The sequence below is a fragment of the Nestor notabilis genome, unplaced genomic scaffold (assembly GCF_000696875.1).
Source record: "Nestor notabilis isolate BGI_N333 unplaced genomic scaffold, ASM69687v1 scaffold31603, whole genome shotgun sequence".
Taxonomy (NCBI): domain Eukaryota; kingdom Metazoa; phylum Chordata; class Aves; order Psittaciformes; family Psittacidae; genus Nestor; species Nestor notabilis.
In genome coordinates this window covers 1-22,739 of record NW_009922904.1, presented here as the reverse complement: position 1 = coordinate 22,739, position 22,739 = coordinate 1, and the positions used below count along the sequence as shown (strand labels likewise).

Genomic DNA, 22,739 nt, shown 5'->3' with positions numbered 1-22,739 from the left:
TGACTGCTGTAGCTGAACCCAGGACAGACGTGAAATCAGGAAACTCATGAGTGTATGAAGCAAAAGAAAACACGCAAGGCCTCTGTCAGATAGCCCTGGCAGAGCTCCCCTGCAGAACATGAAATGGTCTTGGTATTTAGAGATCAAGTTATTCATTCCCAACTGCTTCTTCATGTGCAGACAATCTAGGCATTCAAAATACAGAAATGCGTTGAACAGTGTGCAGTTAAGAGGCATGCAAAGATACAAAGTCAGTGCAGAACTCTGACTCCCTGCTTGTTGTATTCCTTTCCCCTACTACCAGTTGATTGCCAAGTACCTTATGGGACTGGCTGGTTCTAGAAACAAGAGTCTCAGCTTCTCACATAGACAAGGGTAAAGCTATTCCACCTACCGAGTCCTGAGGGAGTTGCTAGCTCACAGCTGCTTCTCCAGCTATTGAAAGGGTTAATCTTGGCAATAAAAATTCTGTGTTACCAATAGATTAAAAATGATCCCATTTTCATCTTCTTTATATTGCAATAGTAAGGGCAAACTTTTAAAATATATTCATCGTGTATGTAACAACAACAAAGAAGTGTGACTACTTGTAGCCGAAAAATGCTGAAATCTCTAAGCACTATTGCAAGTAATTCCATATTTATCACACCACACACTAAGCAGTCAAGAATAAGCAGGATGTGGATAATATCTGAATGGTAGGAGGACAGTACCTGGCAGATGGGAAGGCTCTCATTAATATTTCTGAGAGGGTAATGATAACATTTTAAAAAAACCTGTGTAATGAAACACTTTCCTTCCCTTTCATCAAAATCCCAAAGCTCTTACCTGCCAGAGATCTATATCACAAGCAAGAAGCTCACCAATAGCTCTGGTTATTTTGTCTTGATAACTTATTGAAGACAGCAAATACTTTCAGCCAGAAACTGCTTTGTGGCCAGTTTTGAAAGAGACAAATGTCCTTTCATTACATCTGTAAGCTATCCCTGCCAATGAACCGGAGATATGAGAATACAGGATTTTTTAATAATCACAATGAAATCAAACAAGGGTGTTTATAAAATGAAGGCAGGGGCACAGTGAGGGGGGAGCCTTTTCAGGGCCTCATTTTGCTCCCAGGGTTTGAGCCAAACCTACTGAAGGCATCTTTCAATTGATGGGCATCCCCAGGCCTCTTTTAATGGATTTCAATGGCCTTCAAACAGTAACTTCAAAAGGCAATGATAAAGCTCCTATTGACTGCAGTCAGAGCAGAAATGGAGCTCAAATTATCTGGACTGTATAGAAAACCTAACTTGTTATGAATGGCTATTAAAAAATCCACAGCAGATACTGAAATGCTAATTGTTAAGAGCTAGACAACAATTAAAAACCTGTTGTAAACAATAATGAAGCTTGTGCAACTTTTTATTAGCCATCTCTTGAACATTCAGTAATTGCTTTGACTGTGTCATAAAATAAGGTATTGAATGAATGTTGTGGAAACATGTTTTGAAGAAACCTTTGTGACCAACAAGACTAATTTATTTATGCCTTGCAATGCCTGCTCCATGCATAAAACAGGAGCATGTTTTGACACTGACCGTCCTCATCAGCTAAGAAGCATTGCAGGATGAAATTTAATGCAAATATAATAACATTTTCAAAAAGACTGTTAGGAAATCTTTATGAAGCTGTGTCTTTTGGCACATTAGATCAAAGTGCTGTTAACAGACTGCAATAAAATTGGCTTAATTCTCAGTTGCCCTAAAGCGCTCTCTACACTGAGCTGCCAGAGTGGACTTACAAAAAAAGTACATGAAATTGGTACGTCTTCCATAGTCTGTTTTACTAACAGATTTACAATGGAGACTAAGCCTAGGGGATAACTGGAGACTAAGCATTATCGTTAAAGGGGCTGACTCGTCTTAAAGCTTCACTGCTCTTTCAACAATATCGTTTTACCAGTACACAATCACTGATTTCTTATTGCAGCGTACTTCTAGTAAGTGGACAAAAAGTATCCTGATATCCAAATTATTACTAACAAACTACCAACTTGCAACAACACTTAATGAGATTTCATATCAGTTTCTTTTCATTAGAGTTATCCTCTCTTTTGCAATGAAAAATCGTTATTATAACACACACCTTGATCACGATCTACCGCGCACATGCATTTTAAAATTATTTGGTTCTCATTTTTTTCTCCCCATAATTTCAGAGAAACCATCCTCATGCTGCATCAAGTTTCTTTCTTGATAATTGCTATATCCATCACCCTTTTTTAATTTTAAAAAGCAAAGTGTTTTTACCCAGCATATAAAGCCTCTCCAGAGTAGATTAGGAAAACCAGTCTATACCCCAATACAGTTACTCCTGCACAAGAAAGACAAATGCATTTATACTGTACAGTGCACCCACACGATGACCTGTATAAATATGACCACAATAACTTGAAATCTTAATATTTTAACAGGTATAGTTACGTACAGCTTGCATGTAGAGTAAATGCAAACCCTAAACATGAAAGTACAGTTAAAAGAAGTCATCAGTTAGTAAGCTGCTGACTGTTACACCTTCATGTGCTCACTATCCTGATTTGAGACTTTACACAACTCTCATTGCAGTTAGCGAGAGTTTTACCAGAGCTTCAGACAGATTTCTTTTTCCTTTGTGTCCTACTGCAGTCTTGGAAGCAATCTACCCCTCACTACCACTGAGATACTAGAAGATATATGGTAACATAACATATTTCAAACACATACAGCAAAAAAGCGAAGACTCCCAGAGTATTTCAAGAGGAAACTAACTTTCCCCCCCCCCCCAGAGAATACTCCCCAAGATTGAGACTACCCAAGTGCATGCAAGACATATTCAAGATCTCACTATCACTGACAATGGAGAAGGACCTGCATTGCCCCTGCCCAGTATTTTCCTCAGTGAGGAAAAAACCAAATCCAGAAAAACAGTTAAGACAGGATTTTTTTCCAGATTAGGAAATTAATGTGTTTTAACATGCAATCAAATGATTTTAAGACTATAACAAAGGAGGACTTGCTCATCTGATCTGTAGCAGCTTGACAAAAACCTCTTAGGTTTGACAGGAACAACTATAAAATCCACTCAATTCTAATACGTATCTTTATTGTCGGAAAATAATCCATATTTGCTGATAGTCAGCAGTCCAGCAGCTTACTCCTTGAAGGACAGCTGAACAACTGCCTTTTCTTCCCCCTCCCCAATTTTTTCAACGTAATATTCTTACAAGCTCAACACCTTACAGAAGAAAATCGGTAGTATGGATGTTGATGGACACAGGAACTCCTAAACAACACTCCTAAAGCCGTGTTAGAAACTGACTGGAAATATGACCTGCCAGTTGCAGTCCATATACAGTCTCATGAAAAGTATTTAATTTCTTGGGCAAGAGCAGGCAGCCCAAAATGCAAAGCTGCTGGGTAGATTACTTGCAGCCTTCTGACTTCCACACCAGCCAAATCAGCCTCTGTGTAGTGCGGGAACCAGACCACCTTTGTGACATGAACACGATAGACTTTTCATCATGTTTTTGAAGCTAAATGATACTTCTAGAAAATTCTGAGAGAATTTAAACTCTTCTGTTTGTATTTACTTTTAGCATTGAAGCACACTCAACAAAAATACACCAAGTAGCTGGAAGGAAGCAGAAAGACTTGCAGGGTACTGTATTAATATCACATGAAACCATGTGCTTTACTGGCAGCTTTCTCAGGAAATTTCTAAATGGGAGTGCAGAAGGTTTCCACAGTTTTAAGTCCCAGCTCTTCCAAACTAAATAATTTACACTTTTCCACCATTTCAGTAAGCATGAACTTTGAAAAATGATCTAGGGTTGTGCTGAGGTTGCTCTGACCTCCTACTACTCTGTGTCTGCTCTACCCTTTTACTAGCGTAAACTTAATCACATGGCCAATGAGATTAACCACTTCAGAGACTCAGAGGAATATGACCTCACTGAAACAAGACCAGTTCTAATCAGATGAGTTTTTCGGTGGCTCTGCAGGCTCACGTGACACAGTGCACAGCCTATAGAGCTGGAACAACGAAGGATGTAAAAATACCATGTAGCCATGTCAGACGTTGCATACGAACTCCTACTTCAGTATGGGAACAGGTTTAAGATTAATTTAAATCAACTGTGAAAATACCCCCTAGGAGTCTGCTTTCCTCATCTTAAATTGATAAGACACAGCAGTATTTCACTGGGCATTACACGAGGCTGCAGGACATGGAACCAGGAGTCCCCAGGCAATTGAGTGTGACTCAGAACAGAGATCTGCCCTATTACGCACATGGGACTGAAGGGGTAAGAGTAGTATTTAGAGAGAGGAGACCAAAGACACCAGAGAGAATAAAGCAGCAAAACTATTTCATATAACAAATCAACCTGTGGCATTTCATACGCTAGAATTTGTCATCCATTATGCAGCAGTAGTTTTGAGGGATGTCCAAAGGATCATCCATAAGCTATCATATTTTTGAATGAACAGCTACTTCTCTTGCTTCTGCAAGAGACAAATGATTACAATTTGTAATTAACTCCCAATTAACTCCCCTGATGTAATAAATGAGTGCTCTGGAATTACACAACCTGCTGCACTTTATAAATTCTTGTTACAAATGCAAAGCATATTTGGCAGCAGCAAAGGCCCTAATACAATCCTAAATACCTACAGTCCTGTCACCGATGTGAAATATATTACATACAATGTTTCTGGATGGTAATAGCTTGAAATCTTATTTATTTTTTATCTTCTTTAATAAGCAATCAACCACCACAGACTGATGCACATTAATAACAGAAGCATGTTCCATCTCCTTACCTGTACGGGCATAGCCCAAAGGTTAGGGCAGAGGAAAAAGAACCACATCAGCTGATTTGTGTCTATGGCAACGAGGTTGCAGATCTGACCTGCAGTCATCTCCCCCATAGACATGTTGGAAGTTGAAAGCTGCATAATTTTATTGTATATTTTTGTCTGTAAGAGAGATCAATAGGTGTTAGCATATAGAAATATAACAAGATTTCTAGCTGCACATAAAACAAAGGTGTTGTCCAGCATGCTGAGGGAAACCAACATTCCCAGTAACTTGAATGAAGAGCTTCAAGTTTGGCCTTTTATATTATGACAAAAAATTTTAAGCTACTGCATTAATTTTCACCCACAAAAGGCTTAGAGGGATGTCTAGAAATTTCAATTTGAACGCTCTAACTACTGGTGTTATCTGGGCCTCTGTGCACTATCCAGTGCAGAGAACACAAAGCTTTTCCTAAACAAAATTAACGTAGCACTATTTTCCAACAATTCCCCTTTCACACTTGCTGTGGTCCACATATTCTTCAGTTAGTTGCAGTTCTTCTGCTTGACAAGAGACATGCATTTTTTTATCTATATTCTCTAGGTCAAATTTTTATTTGATTAGAGATTTTCTACTTCACTCTAATAAGGGAAAACCAACGGATGGAATCCAGAAGTCTGGCAACAGACAAGTGCTTCCAAGTGTAAGATCGAAAAAGAATTAAACAATTATGCTGCTATTGAAACCATCCATCCATCACAGAATCTCACAGAGTCTATGTAGTTCAGTGGATACACAGTGTTAACTTAAAAGGCTAGCTTTCAAGCTGTCAGAGGGTAGGTGAAGTGTCAATGCACTTCACAGTATCATACTGTAATCTTATCCCTAATTCTCTCATTTCCAGGCACAGATCTTGATATACATAAAACTTTGATCTGCTGTTCACAGTTACACAATGATTATGAACTCCATTTTCCCAGTCTTACTTATGTTCAGTAATTACAGACTCTGAAGTGCCTGGTAGATTTTGTGGCATGACCATGGAATAAGACACTAGTCCATGCACTGGGAATACATTTATCCTTTTGTCCAAAGTGTATTGAAAGTACATTCTAAAGCTGTATTATTTGCATGGGATGTTACAAAAGTGCACCTTTCAGAGGGGAGAGGTGTACATCGTTTCCTAAATTCTTTAAAAAGTTACTTTCAGTTTTATTGTCAGCAAATTTATGCTTAAAGAATACAAATTAGATTACAAATAAATGTTTATATAAAATAAATAAGATGCAGAAGAAACAATTCAAATCTAAGTTACATTCAATGCATATCAGAAAAGAAGCTTTTCAGAATTTAACTCCTATAATGAGAAATTGTATTTACAAATACACATATGATTGTATGAAAAAAAAAAGTTAATTAATAATATATTGGCTACCTGTATTGCACCTCTCAAGTTGATTCCTGTTTCAATAGCAACATAGTATGATGCTTGGAGAAATGTTCTTTGTAGTAGAAGAGCAAAAAATAAGAGTACAGCCAACACATAAGCATTGGACAGGAACTCTTGAGATGAAATAAAGAAAACACCAAGAATTTTAGTCTATAAAAAAAAAAAAAAAAAAAAATCAAAAAAAGTTAGAAAATAAGGTGCAATGGTAATTTAATTACAAGTTTTGCATAATTAATAAGCAGAGAGAACCACAGTTTATTACTTTGCTACAGATTGTGCTATATTGTATCAAAGGCAGTAAGAGAAGCAGACTAATTTTAACATTGTCTTACATATACATCTGGCTAGTACTAATTACTGCAGCTAATAACACTTTTTACTGTATGTAAAAGAATACTATTTTCCACCAAATGACCTTTTAACAAATCATGCTTTTCTAGCAATGAGATTTTGGTGCAGTGTCGATTCACATTAAAACATCATCAAATAGATAAACAAATATTATTTCTTCTAGCACTCACTTAAGAGAAAAGGAGGACTTAAACGTATATACATAAATACACATGAACACATGCACTTGGTGAAAGCACCAAGGTATTTGCCAAGTCTCAGATGCATTACCAGGCCATTATGGTTTACAGCATCACTAACCATCAGTGTGTTTAAACTACAATAGTTGTCTAAGTAAACTTGTCAGCCCAGAGGACAGAAGGAAATAAACTGAACATCTACCAAACCTTTTGCATGTAAGGCAAACAACCTTGTTTGAGAAGCTGATGGAATTAATTAGATGTTTTTGTTTCAGAAATGGCTTCGGGGACATTCAGTGTCCCACTTTCCTGATGACTTTAGGGTAATACCACTTTTTAAAAGTGCCAGTAGGTTCTAACCAGTAAAAAGCTGAGCAAAGGGCCACTATTTAAATACTTAGAAGACCCTAAGCTAACACAGTCTTAAATATCAATACTGGGCGTTTTGCTACACTGAGACCTATGACCATTTTAAATAATGAGTCTGTAGGTTTGGTGTATCGTTTGAATGTTTCATGTCAGCAGATATTCCTAATACTGGAACTGCTAATCCTAGCATTGCACAATGTGGAAGATGCTACCAGCAAAATACAAAGGTTATCATTCTGTCAGTCTCTTCTTTGGTGTGAAATGATTAACACTGAGAGAAGCTCATGTCATAAGAATGTTCTGGGGTGGCCATAAATATTGATACTGGAGTTATAAATAAACATGAAGAGTGTGACAGAATTTAAGACACTGTCATGCTCTAACTGCAGCACTAACTGAAGTACTTAATACTGCCTATGATACCCACACGATCTCAAGAGTTCCAGCTCCATGGTAGTTTATATCTCTTACACAGGGTCTAAAGAACAGAGCAAATATTATATTTTAGGATTTAACTCTTTGCCTTCAGTTTCACAAACAAAATTTCTGTTGGAAAGATACAGTTGGCTCATTACAACATCTCCTCAATCTAAAGTATTTAAAACAAAAAAATGTCACATTAATGCATGGGTAAAAGACACCCTCTGCTGTGCTCACAGCTTACTTTGCTCATCAGACTCTGTCCCACTGTATGGCAATTCTTTCCGATGCCCTTAAACTCAGCAGCACATCAGACACAAACAATGTTTTCCTCCAACTTATCTTTGTCTTTTTAAGACTGTTTTACAAGGTTTGTTTCTCACACCAGCCAGGAGGTGTGCTACATGCTCTCTGTAGCTCTCAAGAGCTAACAATGAATAAGGCAAGGTTCTCCTCTTTTGACTTATTACAAGTAAGGATGTAACATTCCTAGCAGTAGAACTGATGTATTCTTTTCTGAAGTAGACCCAGTTGGCTAGATACATGCATGAATGTGTGAGTTTTCCTGAACACCCCAGTCTGTTTACAGATGGTTTGAATATAAAGCTTTCATACATCTCAGAAAGATAGTTCATCTCATCCAGAAAAAGCAATTTTCAAATGTAAAGGTAATTAGCCTATTAACAGAAAAAGAAAACAAAAATTGTATAAACCAGGTAAAAACAGAGGAAAAAATTCTTGGAGACCTTTCACTAAAGGCAAAATACACCCTTAAATATCAGTCATGGTCTGTCACCATCATATTGTTCTTAGGTGATCCCCAAATAGTGTAAATGGCAACAATGAGGCTACCATTTAGCTAGACACAGAGGATCTCAAGGCTGGATGAGGCTCCTGTTTAGGATCTATGTGAACCACACCTGAGCTTTTTTCCCACAGAAGCACTAGCTAACACTTGAATAGGAAAATTAAATAGGATAATCCATAAATTGTGATTTAGTCTCATTTCAGCTGAAACAGTGTTCCAAACAAATTATCAAGAAGCAGAGCTCAAAAGCTTCCACAGTACTTAGCTGCAACATAGTCCTATAGTCTTAATTTTTTCATTTCCTGCTTTAAATGGTTTCCACTGAATCTACTTGCTGTATTAAAGTTTCCAAATATTAGGATAAGGATTGCAGAATGGATAAACAATTAATTTTAGCCTGAGGCCTTTCTCAAATTTTCTGCAATGCATCTGATATATTTCAATATTTACAGTGGACCTAATCCAAAGTGTACTTGAATGAATGGGTATATTTCCATTAGTGTCAACAGACTCAGGAAATAAAGTCCTATATCAAACAGTAAGTGAGCTGCAGAAATAAACTGATCTTTCTCAGAAATCCAGCCGGAGTTATAGATACATTATACTGAAAAGGTGCTTCCTGAGTTGTGTTTTTCTTTCCCCCCCTCAAGTTAATCAAGAAATATGTCTGTTTCTTCTTGGGAAACATTCATTTAAGTAGCATCCTTTAAAAATATGTTTCAGTTGATCTTTAAAAACCAATTTCCCCAAGGGCACTAGAGGAAATTCTTCATCACAGTTGAACTTCATGGCATTTTATTGTGAATTAAAGCCTGCTTTAATTCTCTCAGACAACACTCATTTTTAGAAATGAAAATCCAAGCCTATTAAAAAGATACTTTTTCCTTTCTGAAAAACACTTAGTCACATACTTGACTCAATCGCTACTCAACACTCTACCTAAAATCCTTATAATTCTAGTAGGATTCTGGGTGTGCTTCACCATTATCTTGAATGAGGTTATTTTCCTGAACGCAAGCCTGACTAAATGCTGGGTGACATATTTTCTCCCCATCAGGGTATAAAAGCAGCAATACTACATACATACTATCTACATACATACTATCATTTCTAGCATTCAGAAATACAACGTAGAGTCATTTTCTTTTCTGAGGCTAAATAATAGTCATAACATTACTTCTTTGACTCTATTTTATGACATTTTAACAGTACCTGTGGGCGGATGGTGTTATTTCCTTTTCCAACATTGTAAACAATCCCAGAGATGCAGAGTGGACCAGCAAATCCAAGCAAGTCAGCCAGAATACGGAATGTGCTACTGAGAAGTAAGGGTCTTCCAAAAGCACAGCAGAGAGCACACCAAATTGATCTGGATCCTTGTGGAGATGACGTCCTTTTGTTCTGTTCAGAATAAAAATAAACCAAAACAAAACAACAAAAAATGGATTATGTTCTATTAACCTCAGGTCTGACAATTACTGGTATTTTTATCCCTGCTTTAATTCATTGACAACTAGTTGCAATCTCCGAGCTAGAAAAGCACAGGAACTACAACTATTGTTCCATTTGTTTTTACAGAGGCAGATCAAAGCATTACTCTGCTCCACAAAAAGAACTATGATTTCTTTCCTACCCTTAAAAGGGATCAAATAAGCTTGTTGGTTGTGGCTTGCTGGGGGAGAAAGAAAAAAAGAGGCAAATGACAGGTTTTGTTTTCCAGTGAACAGAGACTGGAAAACTACGCTCTTTTCAGACAGGATGCAAAAGACTTCTCTTAAAATCCTGAATACACTCGGCTCCCATCAGGGAGTCAAACTGCTTTTGAGCTCAGGTAATTTCAGCCCCGAATTCTCCTACAGACAAACTGTAACAGAAATAACATTGGAAAAGAAAAATTCCTGCGAGGCCTCATTAATATTGACTGTAATTAAATGATTCCAGGGTCTTACTAGGAAGAACTATAATGGTGTTCAGTAAATATGGTCCGTAATTACTTGCCACAGAAAAATAGAGGCCATATGGATTTCACACACATTTAACCAGTAATGTGTTTGATATTCATGCTTAGATAGAGAAATTTCATTATTTGTACAAGGTACAACTGAGTATGTGATCTCTTTGTATATGGAGAGCTATGCTACCGGATATTTCATTTGCATCATATCTGCTAATATAATTTTATACCATGCTTACAGCATAAAAAGTCATGAAAGATGCAAGCACTGAGTAATAAGATGGACACAATTCCATGCTTTGCATACCTTCTGTGCTTCAAAGGCCTCATTAAGGCGAATGTAATTGGTCAGAGCTCTCATAGCAATGGGAAGCTTGCCTATGGTTTTCAAGTCTATTGGTTTTTTATGGGCGGTCTTGATGAATGTATTCATCCACCAGTATGTTCCTTTGGATAACAGATTCACAAATGGCTGTAAGAATCGAACGCCAAGGTCCTGGAGATCCTCAGGAGGTTTAACTTCTTTAGGAGTTTTGAAGAAAACATACCGCTGAAATTCAGAAAAATACCAAAAGAATCACACTAAATGCATAGAAAATAAAAAGTCACAAAGAACAGATAAGAGAGAAAGGACATTGCAGATAATCAACGAGTCAGTCTTGGTTTCTCAAAAGTACTCAAGGAACTTACAAATTCAAATTCAACCAATACAGCAATCCAGTTTCCTCAGGAAAATCAGAAGCAACCAGTCTAGAAATAAATCATCCTAAAGACTATTATTTTGTTTATGGGGTACAAATTGGCATACTTGTAGAAAAAAAGTATTCACCTTGCATTTCAAATAGTACAGCCCCAGCCTCTTGCTCTTAGTTCCAGACAGCATAACATGAGGCATACTAGCTTAGGCACAGCCCTGAGGCTACCACAAGGATTCATCTTCCATACCATACTGCCTCACATTTGTTAGCTCAGAACCTGGAGCTTCTTGTGCTGAATGGGTCTAGCAAACCACTGAACTAGGGAGGTGCATGTGGCACTAACAAATGTTTTCACTGGCTTAAATGCCAAAAGAGCAAGGGCAGACTGCTGATGATTTCCTGTTGTCAAGATAAAACTAGGATTTCTGGATATGTTTCACTGCTATCTTTTCTCCAATCATAGATGGAAAATAAGTCACAGATCCTAGAAAACATGGTGATGGGGTTCAGAAAGGCCATCTAGAGGAACAATGGGAACAGCAGAAGGAAAGGAGAAGGTACATCTGGGACTGAAAGTCAAACAAGTCAATATTCTGTCTTCTGGAAGATGGGTGAAGGCAAGAGAAAAAAAGGTGAGGCCAGTGTCTGCTGTTTCTGCTAGCATAGAGGTCTTACCCCTGATTTTTATTTTTTCTCTCTTCCCCTTCCTACCCCCCCACAGTGGTCAATTCTCCCTCCTTGCAACCCAGTCCCTTCCTTTAGCAGCTGCAGCAACAAGCCTTGCTCTCTAAATTCTGCTATAGAAACAGCAGGCAGTGAGAAAATCCGTACTGCTGGCCAGTTCATTTTATGCATCAATGACATCCTTTACTAATTAAAACCAAACAAAACATAAAAAAGATCACAATAGGCAGTGACCATTTTTGACTCTTCTTTGTGACCTATAATTCCACAGTGATCAAATATCATTTAATTATGCAGTTCTATTATGAAGTTTATGAGAAGTCTCTCCAATGTCACAACTGAATTTCACTTTTCCCACAAGCCACTCTAGTGTTTTTCATTTATGATATAAATACTGAATGTCCAGAATTGAGGTTTTAATTCCTCTTTCTTTCAAAAATGTTACCAAAAAGGTTCTTTTAGATGTATTGTCGTAAGTTACCAAATAAACATACAGACAAAAAATCACCCAAGAAAAATCACAAAAAGAACAAAGACATAATAGATGCAACTCACACTGCTGAACAAGTTACTGGGAAGAGTTCATACACTAATGTGAGGAAAGCAGCAAGAAAATTTACATGGAAAAGTTTCTTTCCCTCCTGAGGGTAAGTTTAATTTGTGCATACAGTTAAGTGACAGACAGGTGAAGGGAAGAACTTTGGACAGATAGCAAGCCCAGTTGCCCCCATAAATTGATATAGTCAGTTGCGATTGTCTCCTGGAAAATCACTTATTGTGATTGTCTCCTGGAAAATCACAGCTGTTATTTGCATGTCTAAGATATTTTTTGATTGAGCAGACAATCCCTTTCACCCAGTCTTTTCTTACCAGAAATACTTGTTTCTGATCACTGAATCAGCAAATCATAATAGATACTTTTTAAACAAACTTGAACAGATGAAATTCATCTTAATTTAACTACAGTGGAGCCTAGAATTTTTAAAATTACAGATTCATCTGGCCTGATAGAATTGGATTAACTTTGATTCTCAAATATATTTCTAAGTGGATTTTTCTTTCTCCTTTAGAAATGCATTTCACACAAAGTACCCAGCAATGAGAATAAAACCAAAACAAAATAACGAAACACACATATGGAGACTTTTATGATACTAACTTACCCTCACCCTGATGACATTGATTTCTACAGCTAGTAGCATTCCATATAAAACAACCAGGAGTCCTGTGAGGCAAAATCTAAGCTGAGAAAATCCAACCCCATTATCACAGAACTTTACAAATTTGATGGTTTTAGTTATGAAAGCTAAAGTCCAGTAGAACAGCAATGCTGTAGGGGGAAAAAAAAAAAAGTTAATCAGCTCAACAGTTGCAAAAATATACAAGAATAGCATCAAATATTCATTAAGTAATTATTCAGAAAAGAATGCAACAAGTATATATATAAAACCAGAAAGTGGTTTTATTAATTCAAACAGGAATTCCTTTCCTATCAGATTACATGATATTTGGAAAGTTTCACAGAGTGAAGTCTGCTGAAGGAAATTTCCATCTGCTGTAACCATGCATCCGCATGATGAGTTCAAGGGAGCGAGTTTTCCCACATGTGAAGGTGGCTATGAATGATGCTCTTCAAATTTGGTTGATACTACAAGACTGCCATGAATCTGGCTAGAAGAAAATTAATTTAATTTCTCCTTCAGATCTCTGGGATGTATGCAGGAACAGATATTAAAATATTAATGGGGTAATGGGTTCAAACTTAAACAGGGAAGATTTAGGTTAGATACACAGAAGAAGTTCTTTACAGTGAGGGTGGTGAGGCACTGGAACAGGTTGCCCAAAGAAGTGGTAAATGCTCCATCCCCATTCAAGGCCAGGTTGGACAAAGCCTTGGGTGACATGGTCTAGTGGTAGGCGTCCCTGCCCATGGCAGGGGGGTTGGAACTGGATGATCTTAAGTCCTTTCCAACCCAGACCATTCTACGATTTTCTCCAAACTCTGTTGCTCCATTTTTCAATGCAAATTCCATATATGCAATTTATAATGTACATACACAGGCACATCAAGGAAGGATGGTCTGGCATTTGTAGAATATAATCTTAATTTATTTGGAGTTCTACTGAACTTCTTGCTTAAAATTGCTCATGCTACTGTCAGTTACAGATAAATCATCCCTGCAGTAAACTCTGGTGATTCAGGAACATACTCCATGCCATTCACCACACCCCAAGCCAGTTCCTATTCCCCATTCTTAAGGGAATACCTTCTAGGGTTATGCTCTTTTACATGACTCCTTCATTGCTGCTGTATCTGCCATGGTGCAACAGCTGGAAGGTGCTCTAACTGCCAAGAAAAACATGCATATGCTTTCTGAGTGTCTTGCTGCAACACCAGAGAAAGTCTCCAACCAGGACATTAGCAACTCTAAGTCTAAGTTACAAATAGGAATAATCGTCACGTCTTGCACAAATTTCCAAGAATCTGTGGCATTCCAGTTACCCTGAGGCACCCTAGCAAGCCCTGTGGGGATGTCCTATGGGGCCACCCTTTCCAAGTAAAACTAAATTTAACACAAAGAGTCTATGGGATTTGTGGCTGCCCATCCTGCTTCTATGGAAAGCAGTTTCAAAACTCTCATTTAAATGAGGACAGTAAATGGGACAGTACAGCACTACTAAGCATTAGGACATTTGCCAAGAGATCTATCTTCCTCTAAACTTAATAGGTTAGTTTGTAAAGAAAGCACTAAGAGATCAGGTATTTCAGCACTGTGTTTTAGTGGCTGAAGCAGTTGCAGAGAGGATTTAAGACACTTACTGAATCCCTCTTATAAACCTATAGCCTTCTTATGTGAAGCTTCCTACCATCTTCCCAGTTCATACTGCATCAAATCTAATCTCCTCATCCTGCTTCAGGTTGTTTCCTATCTTTGAGGCACTATTCCTTCCTATTTGCGATATGTCTGACTATAAAATCTCAGTTCATCCAAGAATACATTCCATATTGTTCTATTCCTACCCACCTTTATCTGTTAATCCTTGTGTTTTGTCTCACTTCTTACAACAGGCTGAGAATGCATCCTTCTCAGAGTAAAGAGGATTTACACAAACATTTCATGTTGAAAACCTGCACCGGCACAGGACACCTAAAAAAACCAACCAAGCCAACTGGTAACTAAGTACTGCTCTTGGAATTAGAAACAAGAACTAGCAGAGCCATTCTTCTATTTAGAACTTAAATGAGGGTCTCTATCACTTTTTTTATTATTATTATTTTATAAGAACATTAATTTATCTTTACCTAAGAAGTATTAGAAAGTGCCAAACACAACATTCTCAAGTGATAACTGACCTCCCACTGTCATACCCTCTAGAAGCATTTGAACTTATTTAGCGTCTCACTTTTGAATACAAGTGTATATAATCACATCTGACAGATGTTCACAGGCCACTCAAGATGAGGATCCTTAGAAAATACAGTTATGACTTTTTCTTTCAAACTGTTTTTTCATCATCTGGCTTGTGAGTGCATATTGGCTGAGAGTTTCTAGAAATTATCACTGAGAACTGCCTAGTGATCAGACCAGAGAGGCGTGCTTTCAGGTACTTGACTGCTTTACATCTATTCTAGATGCCTAAAGGACCTCACTTTTTCTTGGGCCATGTAAACTACCTCAATCCACAACACCAGAGTGCAGACTCTTGATGGGGCCAGACCATGGAAAATGAAGCAACGGGGACCTCAAACTGTTCTACAACCTTATTGGATTAAGCTCAAGATCTGAAAAACCATGCACTTAACTGGATGGGATTCAGTAACTAACCTGTGTCTGACTGGACAGAAATTTTGCGTACTAAGCAACAAGTGTTACATTTATAGGACAACAGGAAGTTCCATTTTAAACAATAAACTAATTCCAAGGAAATTAACTACAACATCAAGGTACAAGCAGCTTAAATTAGAAAACTAGATTACTGTCAAGAATGGTAAGGCAGTCATATTATTACAATTGGTTACATACTACTAACCCTTTCAGATTAAAAACTTAAAGTCCTATTATTACTTCATAATTTTCTCTTACCATTTAATTTCTGAGTTTTATTTATCTATATAACAAATTAACTTTAAAAATAGTGCAATCGGATGCTATAATTCAATTACGTATTTTGAACATTGAGAGGCTAGCAGATTTTCCAATTCAGTATGAAACCTGTTCTAAAATATGTCCTGCTAAACCATGCTAGTGCTATGCACAGTGTTGCAGAATAGATGCAAGGAGCACCAAAATCAGCATAATTATGAAAGTACCCTGGTAAATGGCACTACACTGGAAAAGCTATGTTTCTTGAAATATAATCACTGGACAAAAGCAATACAGAGAAAAACAGATTCAGACCAGATCAAAATGTTCCAATAGTCTAGACACTCAACTGGGACCCAGGCCTCTATCATTAGTTCAGAGAATAGATATTCCAAAACTTGTCAACTTTTTTTTATAAGAGATACTAAGAATGACTACTTCAAAATAGCCAACGGCCTGGGTATAAAGCTGAAGGGTAAGATCAGTACAGGAACTTTGCATCCTTGTCTTGCATACCCCAAGGGAATGTGCTAATCCTCAGGTCTGTTATGGAATCTGCCTTTTGCCTGTTTATGAAGGACCACAAAGGGACTTGGCTTCTTTAAGGTACAGAATGAGAGAGATTTAAAAAAAAAGAAAACATCTCAAAAGTTTCACAGTATTGGAAAATTTTATCCTGCTCAGAATTCATGAACAGACCTTTCAGAATTTCCTCAGTGCATTAGTGAAAATTTCCCCACTGAATTTAGCAACTTTTTGGCTAAGGGTCTGTCAGCCTTCACTTTATACAGCTACCAATTCTTCACAAGTGTAGGCACTGACCTTGCAGCTGGGGCAGACAATGCCCTGCAGTTCGGTGGAACTACACTGATGCTCAGAAGCGGCAGAAGATGCCACATCAGGTGATTTACTCTGTATGTGTATAATATTATGTCTCCTCTACACTATTTTACTAATGAAGAACCTTCTTTCAGTTTCCTTTGCCATACACTCAGCAAAAAGTTTATCACTAACTTAAGCTTTTCTTTATGGTTCCCATTCACCTGATTTGTATTGGGCTACAAAAGAAAGCTGCTTCATGGCCACACCGCACTCTAGTGGGTTGATAACTGAGTATAGGTATAATGTAACTATCTCATACTGAGATAATTTGCATAAAGTTATCATTGCCTGTACCAAGATTTCAATACAGAGTAGCTGCAATTAACACTGAAAGATGACTCTGAGTCTGATCCTCACCATTAGATAAGACTGTGCTGTCAAGAATAAATGATAGAGACTTCCAGAAATGTCTGTGTCCGGTTCTCTCACAAATGACAAAGAAAAGAAAAACAAAGCAAAAAAATAAAATAAAATCAAAGACCACCCAGCTTGTGAAGACTTTGGGTTAAAATTAAAATCAGACCAATTAAGTGGGAAAGACTGCAGCAGTCTGATTTTCATTTTTTGCCTAAGAGTTAGCTATTAAGATTAGATTTTTTTTAGAAGAGTCTATTCCTTGCAAATTCTTGCAAAATGAAATAATTATTAACTTCAGTAGCAATAACACTTACTTAAATGCTGGTTTTAATTGGTATGACTGTTTACTATTCAAGTGTCGTCCAGAGCTCATCACAACACTCTAAATACTGAATAAAATTATCATAAAAGAGAAATCTTTACAGAGAAGGAATTATGCAAAAATGGGTAATGAACTACCAGCTGTAAATTTGTGCTACCTTTCTCAATGACTCCACAGCATGAATGTGGTAGTGACACTTAATCACTAAACACTGCATTACTGCATTATACATCTAAAATAAAAAAAACCCCAAACAATAACAACAGCAGAACAAAACAAAAACACCCAAACAACAACAACAAAAAAGTGATTGTAAGAGGCTAGCAATGCTTTCTTGACACATAACATCTAGTCCTGTGAGAAGGCATTAAATAGACTGTGTTGATTTATTAAAAAAGTAACTAAATGAGCCCACCTCTTTATAAAAGACCTCCTACTTAAAAGAAGGTACAAGAAGAAAAGCAGTCTCAAACAAGAAGACATAAAGGTTGCTAAGCCTGGATAGAAATCTAAAGTTTTCGAAGAGGAATTACTTTTTTGGTTTTTGTTTTAACAGGAGTTATAGGCTCTTTCTGCAGAAGATGCTTGCTTTCCACAACAAGCAGTTCAAAATTAATCTTTGATATTTAGAAGCTTTCTCAAATCCAGCTGTTACTGACTTTTTACCACCTGACAAAAGGTAGAACAGAACTTTGACACACAGAGATACAATGGCACAAGACAAACCTTAGCAGGATCCATTAATACAGAAAAGCAGCTCAAGCAAAACGTGATGAGCCAGGACCACCAAAGAAATAACAGTTAACAGGAGGACTAAACATGTACACGTCCACAGTTTGCAGTCTACTTAAACAGTAGAGAACACATCACCAACTACATGCTTGTCAGTACTTACAGGTTTTCTATACCTAGCTAGTTTATTTGCAATCTTGCAGAAAACATGTAACATACTTGATAGTTCTTATACATAGCATTTTCCATTCAAAAGGTCTTACAGAAGTTTGCAAAGGGAGTTTTAGGAACAGGAAGCAAGAACAAGCAAGCAAAGTAATATAGTCAGGGTCATATTGAAAGTTAGTGATGTCACTGACTGTCTGCATATTTCAACAGACCACATACACAAAGATGGGTTCAATCTTAAACACAACATACTGACAAGCAAGGAGATTTGGATAGTTTTTAGAGTTCAGAATCTGATCTGCTACTTTTCCCCCAAAATCCACCTTTTCCTAGAGAAGCCTGTGGCCCTGAAAATACCAGTACTGGATCCCTGAAAATACCATGCAGAGTACTATTAGAAGTTAAAAGCATTGAGAACAATGGAGTGTTGCAAGAACACTCAGAACCGAGTCTGGTAGTGGCAACTAGCAGACCAGAACATAGGTGTAGTTTTATCCATACAGTCTAGCACTGAGACCGCAATGACCCGTCACAGCATGAACAGCCACACTTCCAAGTCTTGTAAGTTGTGAGACGTACCAATTAACAGCTTGGGGAAATTGGATGTTTCAATATTATGGTAATAGACAACTGATGTGATGGCCGCCAAGAATGCCATCCCAGCCGGCATGTACAGGTGTAAATGGCGCGATTCTGAAACCCTGAAAAAGAAAAATTGAAACATCTATTAAACTCAGACCCTCCCTGACAGCACAGCCCCCTCTCCAGACTACATAAAGGTGGCAGGAGTGTTTCCCTTTTAATTTATGAATTGCATCCCATACCCAGCCCTGATGCAGGATTTTCTAGATTGAGTTACGGATGTAAAGTTCTCTAATTATCAATTGGATTTATGCTCCTAAATCACATACATGGATTTCAAATTCCTCCCCTGAGCTGAAAATGAAATGTGTGTACTCTCATTTCCTACCAAAATCAGTTGGAACATTGTTTAAATTAGGATACGCAGCACAGTTCCAAAATGAGAAAAGTTAATTTAAATTAAACTAGTTTGGGACCTATCCATCAAGATATGTAGATAAGATCAACTATACCAGACAGTGCAGTTTAAGATTTTCTACAGAAATATTTTATGGAAATGTTTCATTTTCTTTTCCAGTTTGGGAGAAAGAACAGCACCACAGCATGGGAACTGCTTACGGTGAGTTGTTTTCAGTGACTACAACCCAACAAACAAAACCTACAACAGAATCATATACCCTTTACATTTTGTCCTATAAGCAAAACTCTCCTGATACTTTGCTTCAAGTAGCAGCAAAGGGGGTTCTGGCAACTACAGCTTTTAGGGAATATGGGAATAGCTGCACAATGTTTCTGGTTTGTGCAGACGTGGGTAGAATCATGCTTCCCCCACCCTTTCCTCCTCCCTCCCCTTTCTTTCTTTCACAAAAGTAATGCAGTGTCCTGTGCTGTCCAGAGGTACAATTTCTCCTGTGTGAGAAGCAACTCCAAGAGTAGAGACAGCGAGAGGAAATCTTCAGGACACAGACACTCAGGGAAATTCACACCTTGTCCTCTAAACCTCACAGAAAATTGATTAGCATCTCTGGGTTTGTTCTTGCTGCAGCCAAAGCTACCTTTGTGTAGCCAGAGGGGGCTGTGCTGACAGGGAGCTGTAGATTATTGCAGGATGTCACATGTCTGAGCACAGAACATCCCAAATGTCTAACATACATGTAGGAGCTCAGAAGGACCACTTTCTGTGGCTCCTCTGTAGGATAGGAAAGACCTCCCTCACATGGAAATTGAGATGAACTCTGCAGAGCTGTTTGGAGCCATGCAATAACCTGTATCATAAAAACTTAACTCTTGTTGACAGTGAGTTGCATGTGTGCACAGCAGAATGAGCAAAGATTCTCCAGTCTCTGAATTCCTAGTAATGCCAAGGTTATTTTGTACATCAGGGCTGAATCCTCCGCAAGGGAAAACAAGCAGCAGAAACAGATTTCTTCAGACAGCCTAAGCATCAGTAGGTAACACTGCAGGAGTGGGAGGTCTTTCAAAAAATTTATTTATTCCACAGACAGAAGTTGCTGGAATTCCCCTATATAACCTAATCTCCAGTAGGCTGCATCTATTGCTTCTGTTGCTGAGGTGCCAAAGCCTTTAGCACCCAATTGCTGTCAAAAGGACTTACCAACATGATCCATTTTGGTCTTAAAAACTGACGAGTCTCAAAATCTGCTTTTATTCACTGGAGCACTCTCTAGCCTCCCGAGTGCTTGGGAGGCATGACTGTGGGTTGGCACTCTCCCAGTACAGCTAGGAGCTTTGATTCTCATCAGGTGACACTTATTACTAAACAGCAGCATTCTGAGTCAAGTTGAAAAGCAAATAAACACAATGAGAGGGATTGCTGGAGAGCAAAACCAAACAGAAAACTCAAAGCAAAAGATTTTGCTCTGCGCATCCCACATCCTGATAACTCTGAATAAGCATGAGAAAAAATCCTTTTTAAAATAACTGGCACTGAGAAACATCCTATTTATATATGTTTAAGAGAAGTTAAAATAATAATGATGATATCAGCTTCTACAGCAGAATACTGCAGTGCCTTTCACACTGCTTGGTAGAGAGTTGTTACAGAGGTGGATAAACAGAGAGATTTTGTTCTAGTTAATGAGGAACTTCATATTTATAACCCTTGGGTTGCAAATTCATAATAGTTCTGAAAATGAAACCTTTCTTTGGAGGAAGACGATCACAGTCACAGTTATACAACATCAGATTTTTTCATAATAAATCACTCTCCTGTATCACTTGTTTCCCTTAAAATAAATTTTCCCCACAGATTACTGTTTAAAGACATCTGAAGTTGAGTAACATGATGGACCATGCTCAGATATTGCAATCAAGGTAATGGATCAGGTGTACTCCACAAACATCAGGAGAAACTCCATGAGGTGTGATAAAGCCCATCAAGATCTACTCCTTTTACGAAGAACAGAACTCAGTTTGCAGGAGAATGGTATGACCTACTGTGCTCATGGGAGTTCTGCCTGAGTAACGACTGTGGGACTAGGTCCTTGGACACAAAACATACCACAAAAATGTTACCATCTGCTTGAATTGTTAGGATTTATTTATGATTACTCTTTGGAAAGATAGTGTCATTAAGCTGACCTAAAAATTATTAAGGTCAGTTGTGTGTACGTACATAGCTTGGCACAGCTTGTGGAATTTCTCATACAAGGTCGGTAGGTTAATCACCAAGAATACAGATTACATGTTTATAACCACAAGGAATATGGCCTAGATGAGAATTCAGACAGGGAAAAAAATACCTACCCTGAAACCTTTCAAACAGTACTACCAGGAGAAGATAGGTGTACACTTACCCATCAGACACTATGCCCTCTGCAATTTCACACACCAGCACAAACAAGAGGATAAAAGTCAGTATCCAGCGTAAATTGTGGCCAGGAAAATGAAGCCATGTGCTATGATGTATATGTACTTTGGAACTCTGACTTCCCCATCCTAAGCAGGAAAAGAAAATTTTAAAGAGTTTTCTCAAGAGCAAGTGACATAGAAAGCTCCAGCTTACAGAAAAGCAGGTATGTAACAACTAGTGTACTAAAGCTGGTGCAACGATATGGTTAAACATGCATATATTTGAATATTTTCAGAACTGTGTTCTTATTGCTTCGCTTCATGCAGAATAAAATCAGCAATGCAGACAGGACACAGCCTTAAATTCCTATACTTTTAGCAACTTCGTATCAAGTAATAACAAGCATTAAACACATCAAATACATTAATAAACAAACAACAAACGAACATTTTGACAAACACGCACAAGCTCTTATACAAGCATTATTTTTTTTTCTTCAATGCATTTAATTAAAGAGTTTACACTTTATCTTACAATTAAAGTAGCTTATTCTCTTGATCTAGATACAAATTAGCCACACTGCAAAGAGCCAGACAAACACAGCGGTTCTTCAGCCGACCCCATTTTAATAGTTGTGCTGTTATTTCTGCACCGGACCTTTTATGATGGGCAGAAACGTTAAAACCGCACGGCTCGTGCCATCGCTACCTAGAGAACAGGCCAGCCTGAGCACTGTACTCAGAGCAGGGACAGCTGCATGTCTTAAACCACCGGGCCACCTACTGGTAAACGCAGTCTTATGTTATCAAATAATACCCGCTGCAGATAGGGCAAGAGTTAAGCCGCCGGGCAGCCCTCCCAGTCGATATCAGTAATGAGGAGGGCTATCCGGCGGACGTAACACTTCAGTAATTGCAGGGGATATTATTTGGTAACGTAAGACTTATTTGCCAGGTTTTCTGGTTTTTACCAGCACCTTTATATCTGCTTCCCGCTGTGCGAGTGCAAACCCTCAAACCAGCCCTGCAGTCTCCCCCAGCATCCCCCCACCCTTCCCTCCCTCCT

General features: G+C 38.0%; 1 protein-coding gene across 1 annotated transcript; it reads right to left on the bottom strand.

The window, feature by feature from the left end:
- Positions 1–4,844: 4,844 nt before the first annotated feature.
- LOC104400163 (ATP-binding cassette sub-family C member 8-like) lies at positions 4,845–21,820 on the bottom strand (the record flags this gene model as incomplete). The annotated part of the gene is made up of 7 exons (XM_010011866.1): positions 4,845–5,000; positions 6,257–6,421; positions 9,611–9,799; positions 10,660–10,902; positions 12,898–13,064; positions 18,860–18,981; positions 21,679–21,820. Coding segments are annotated over 7 exons (1,184 nt in total), but the record flags the coding sequence as incomplete, so codon positions are not given.
- Positions 21,821–22,739: the final 919 nt, after the last annotated feature.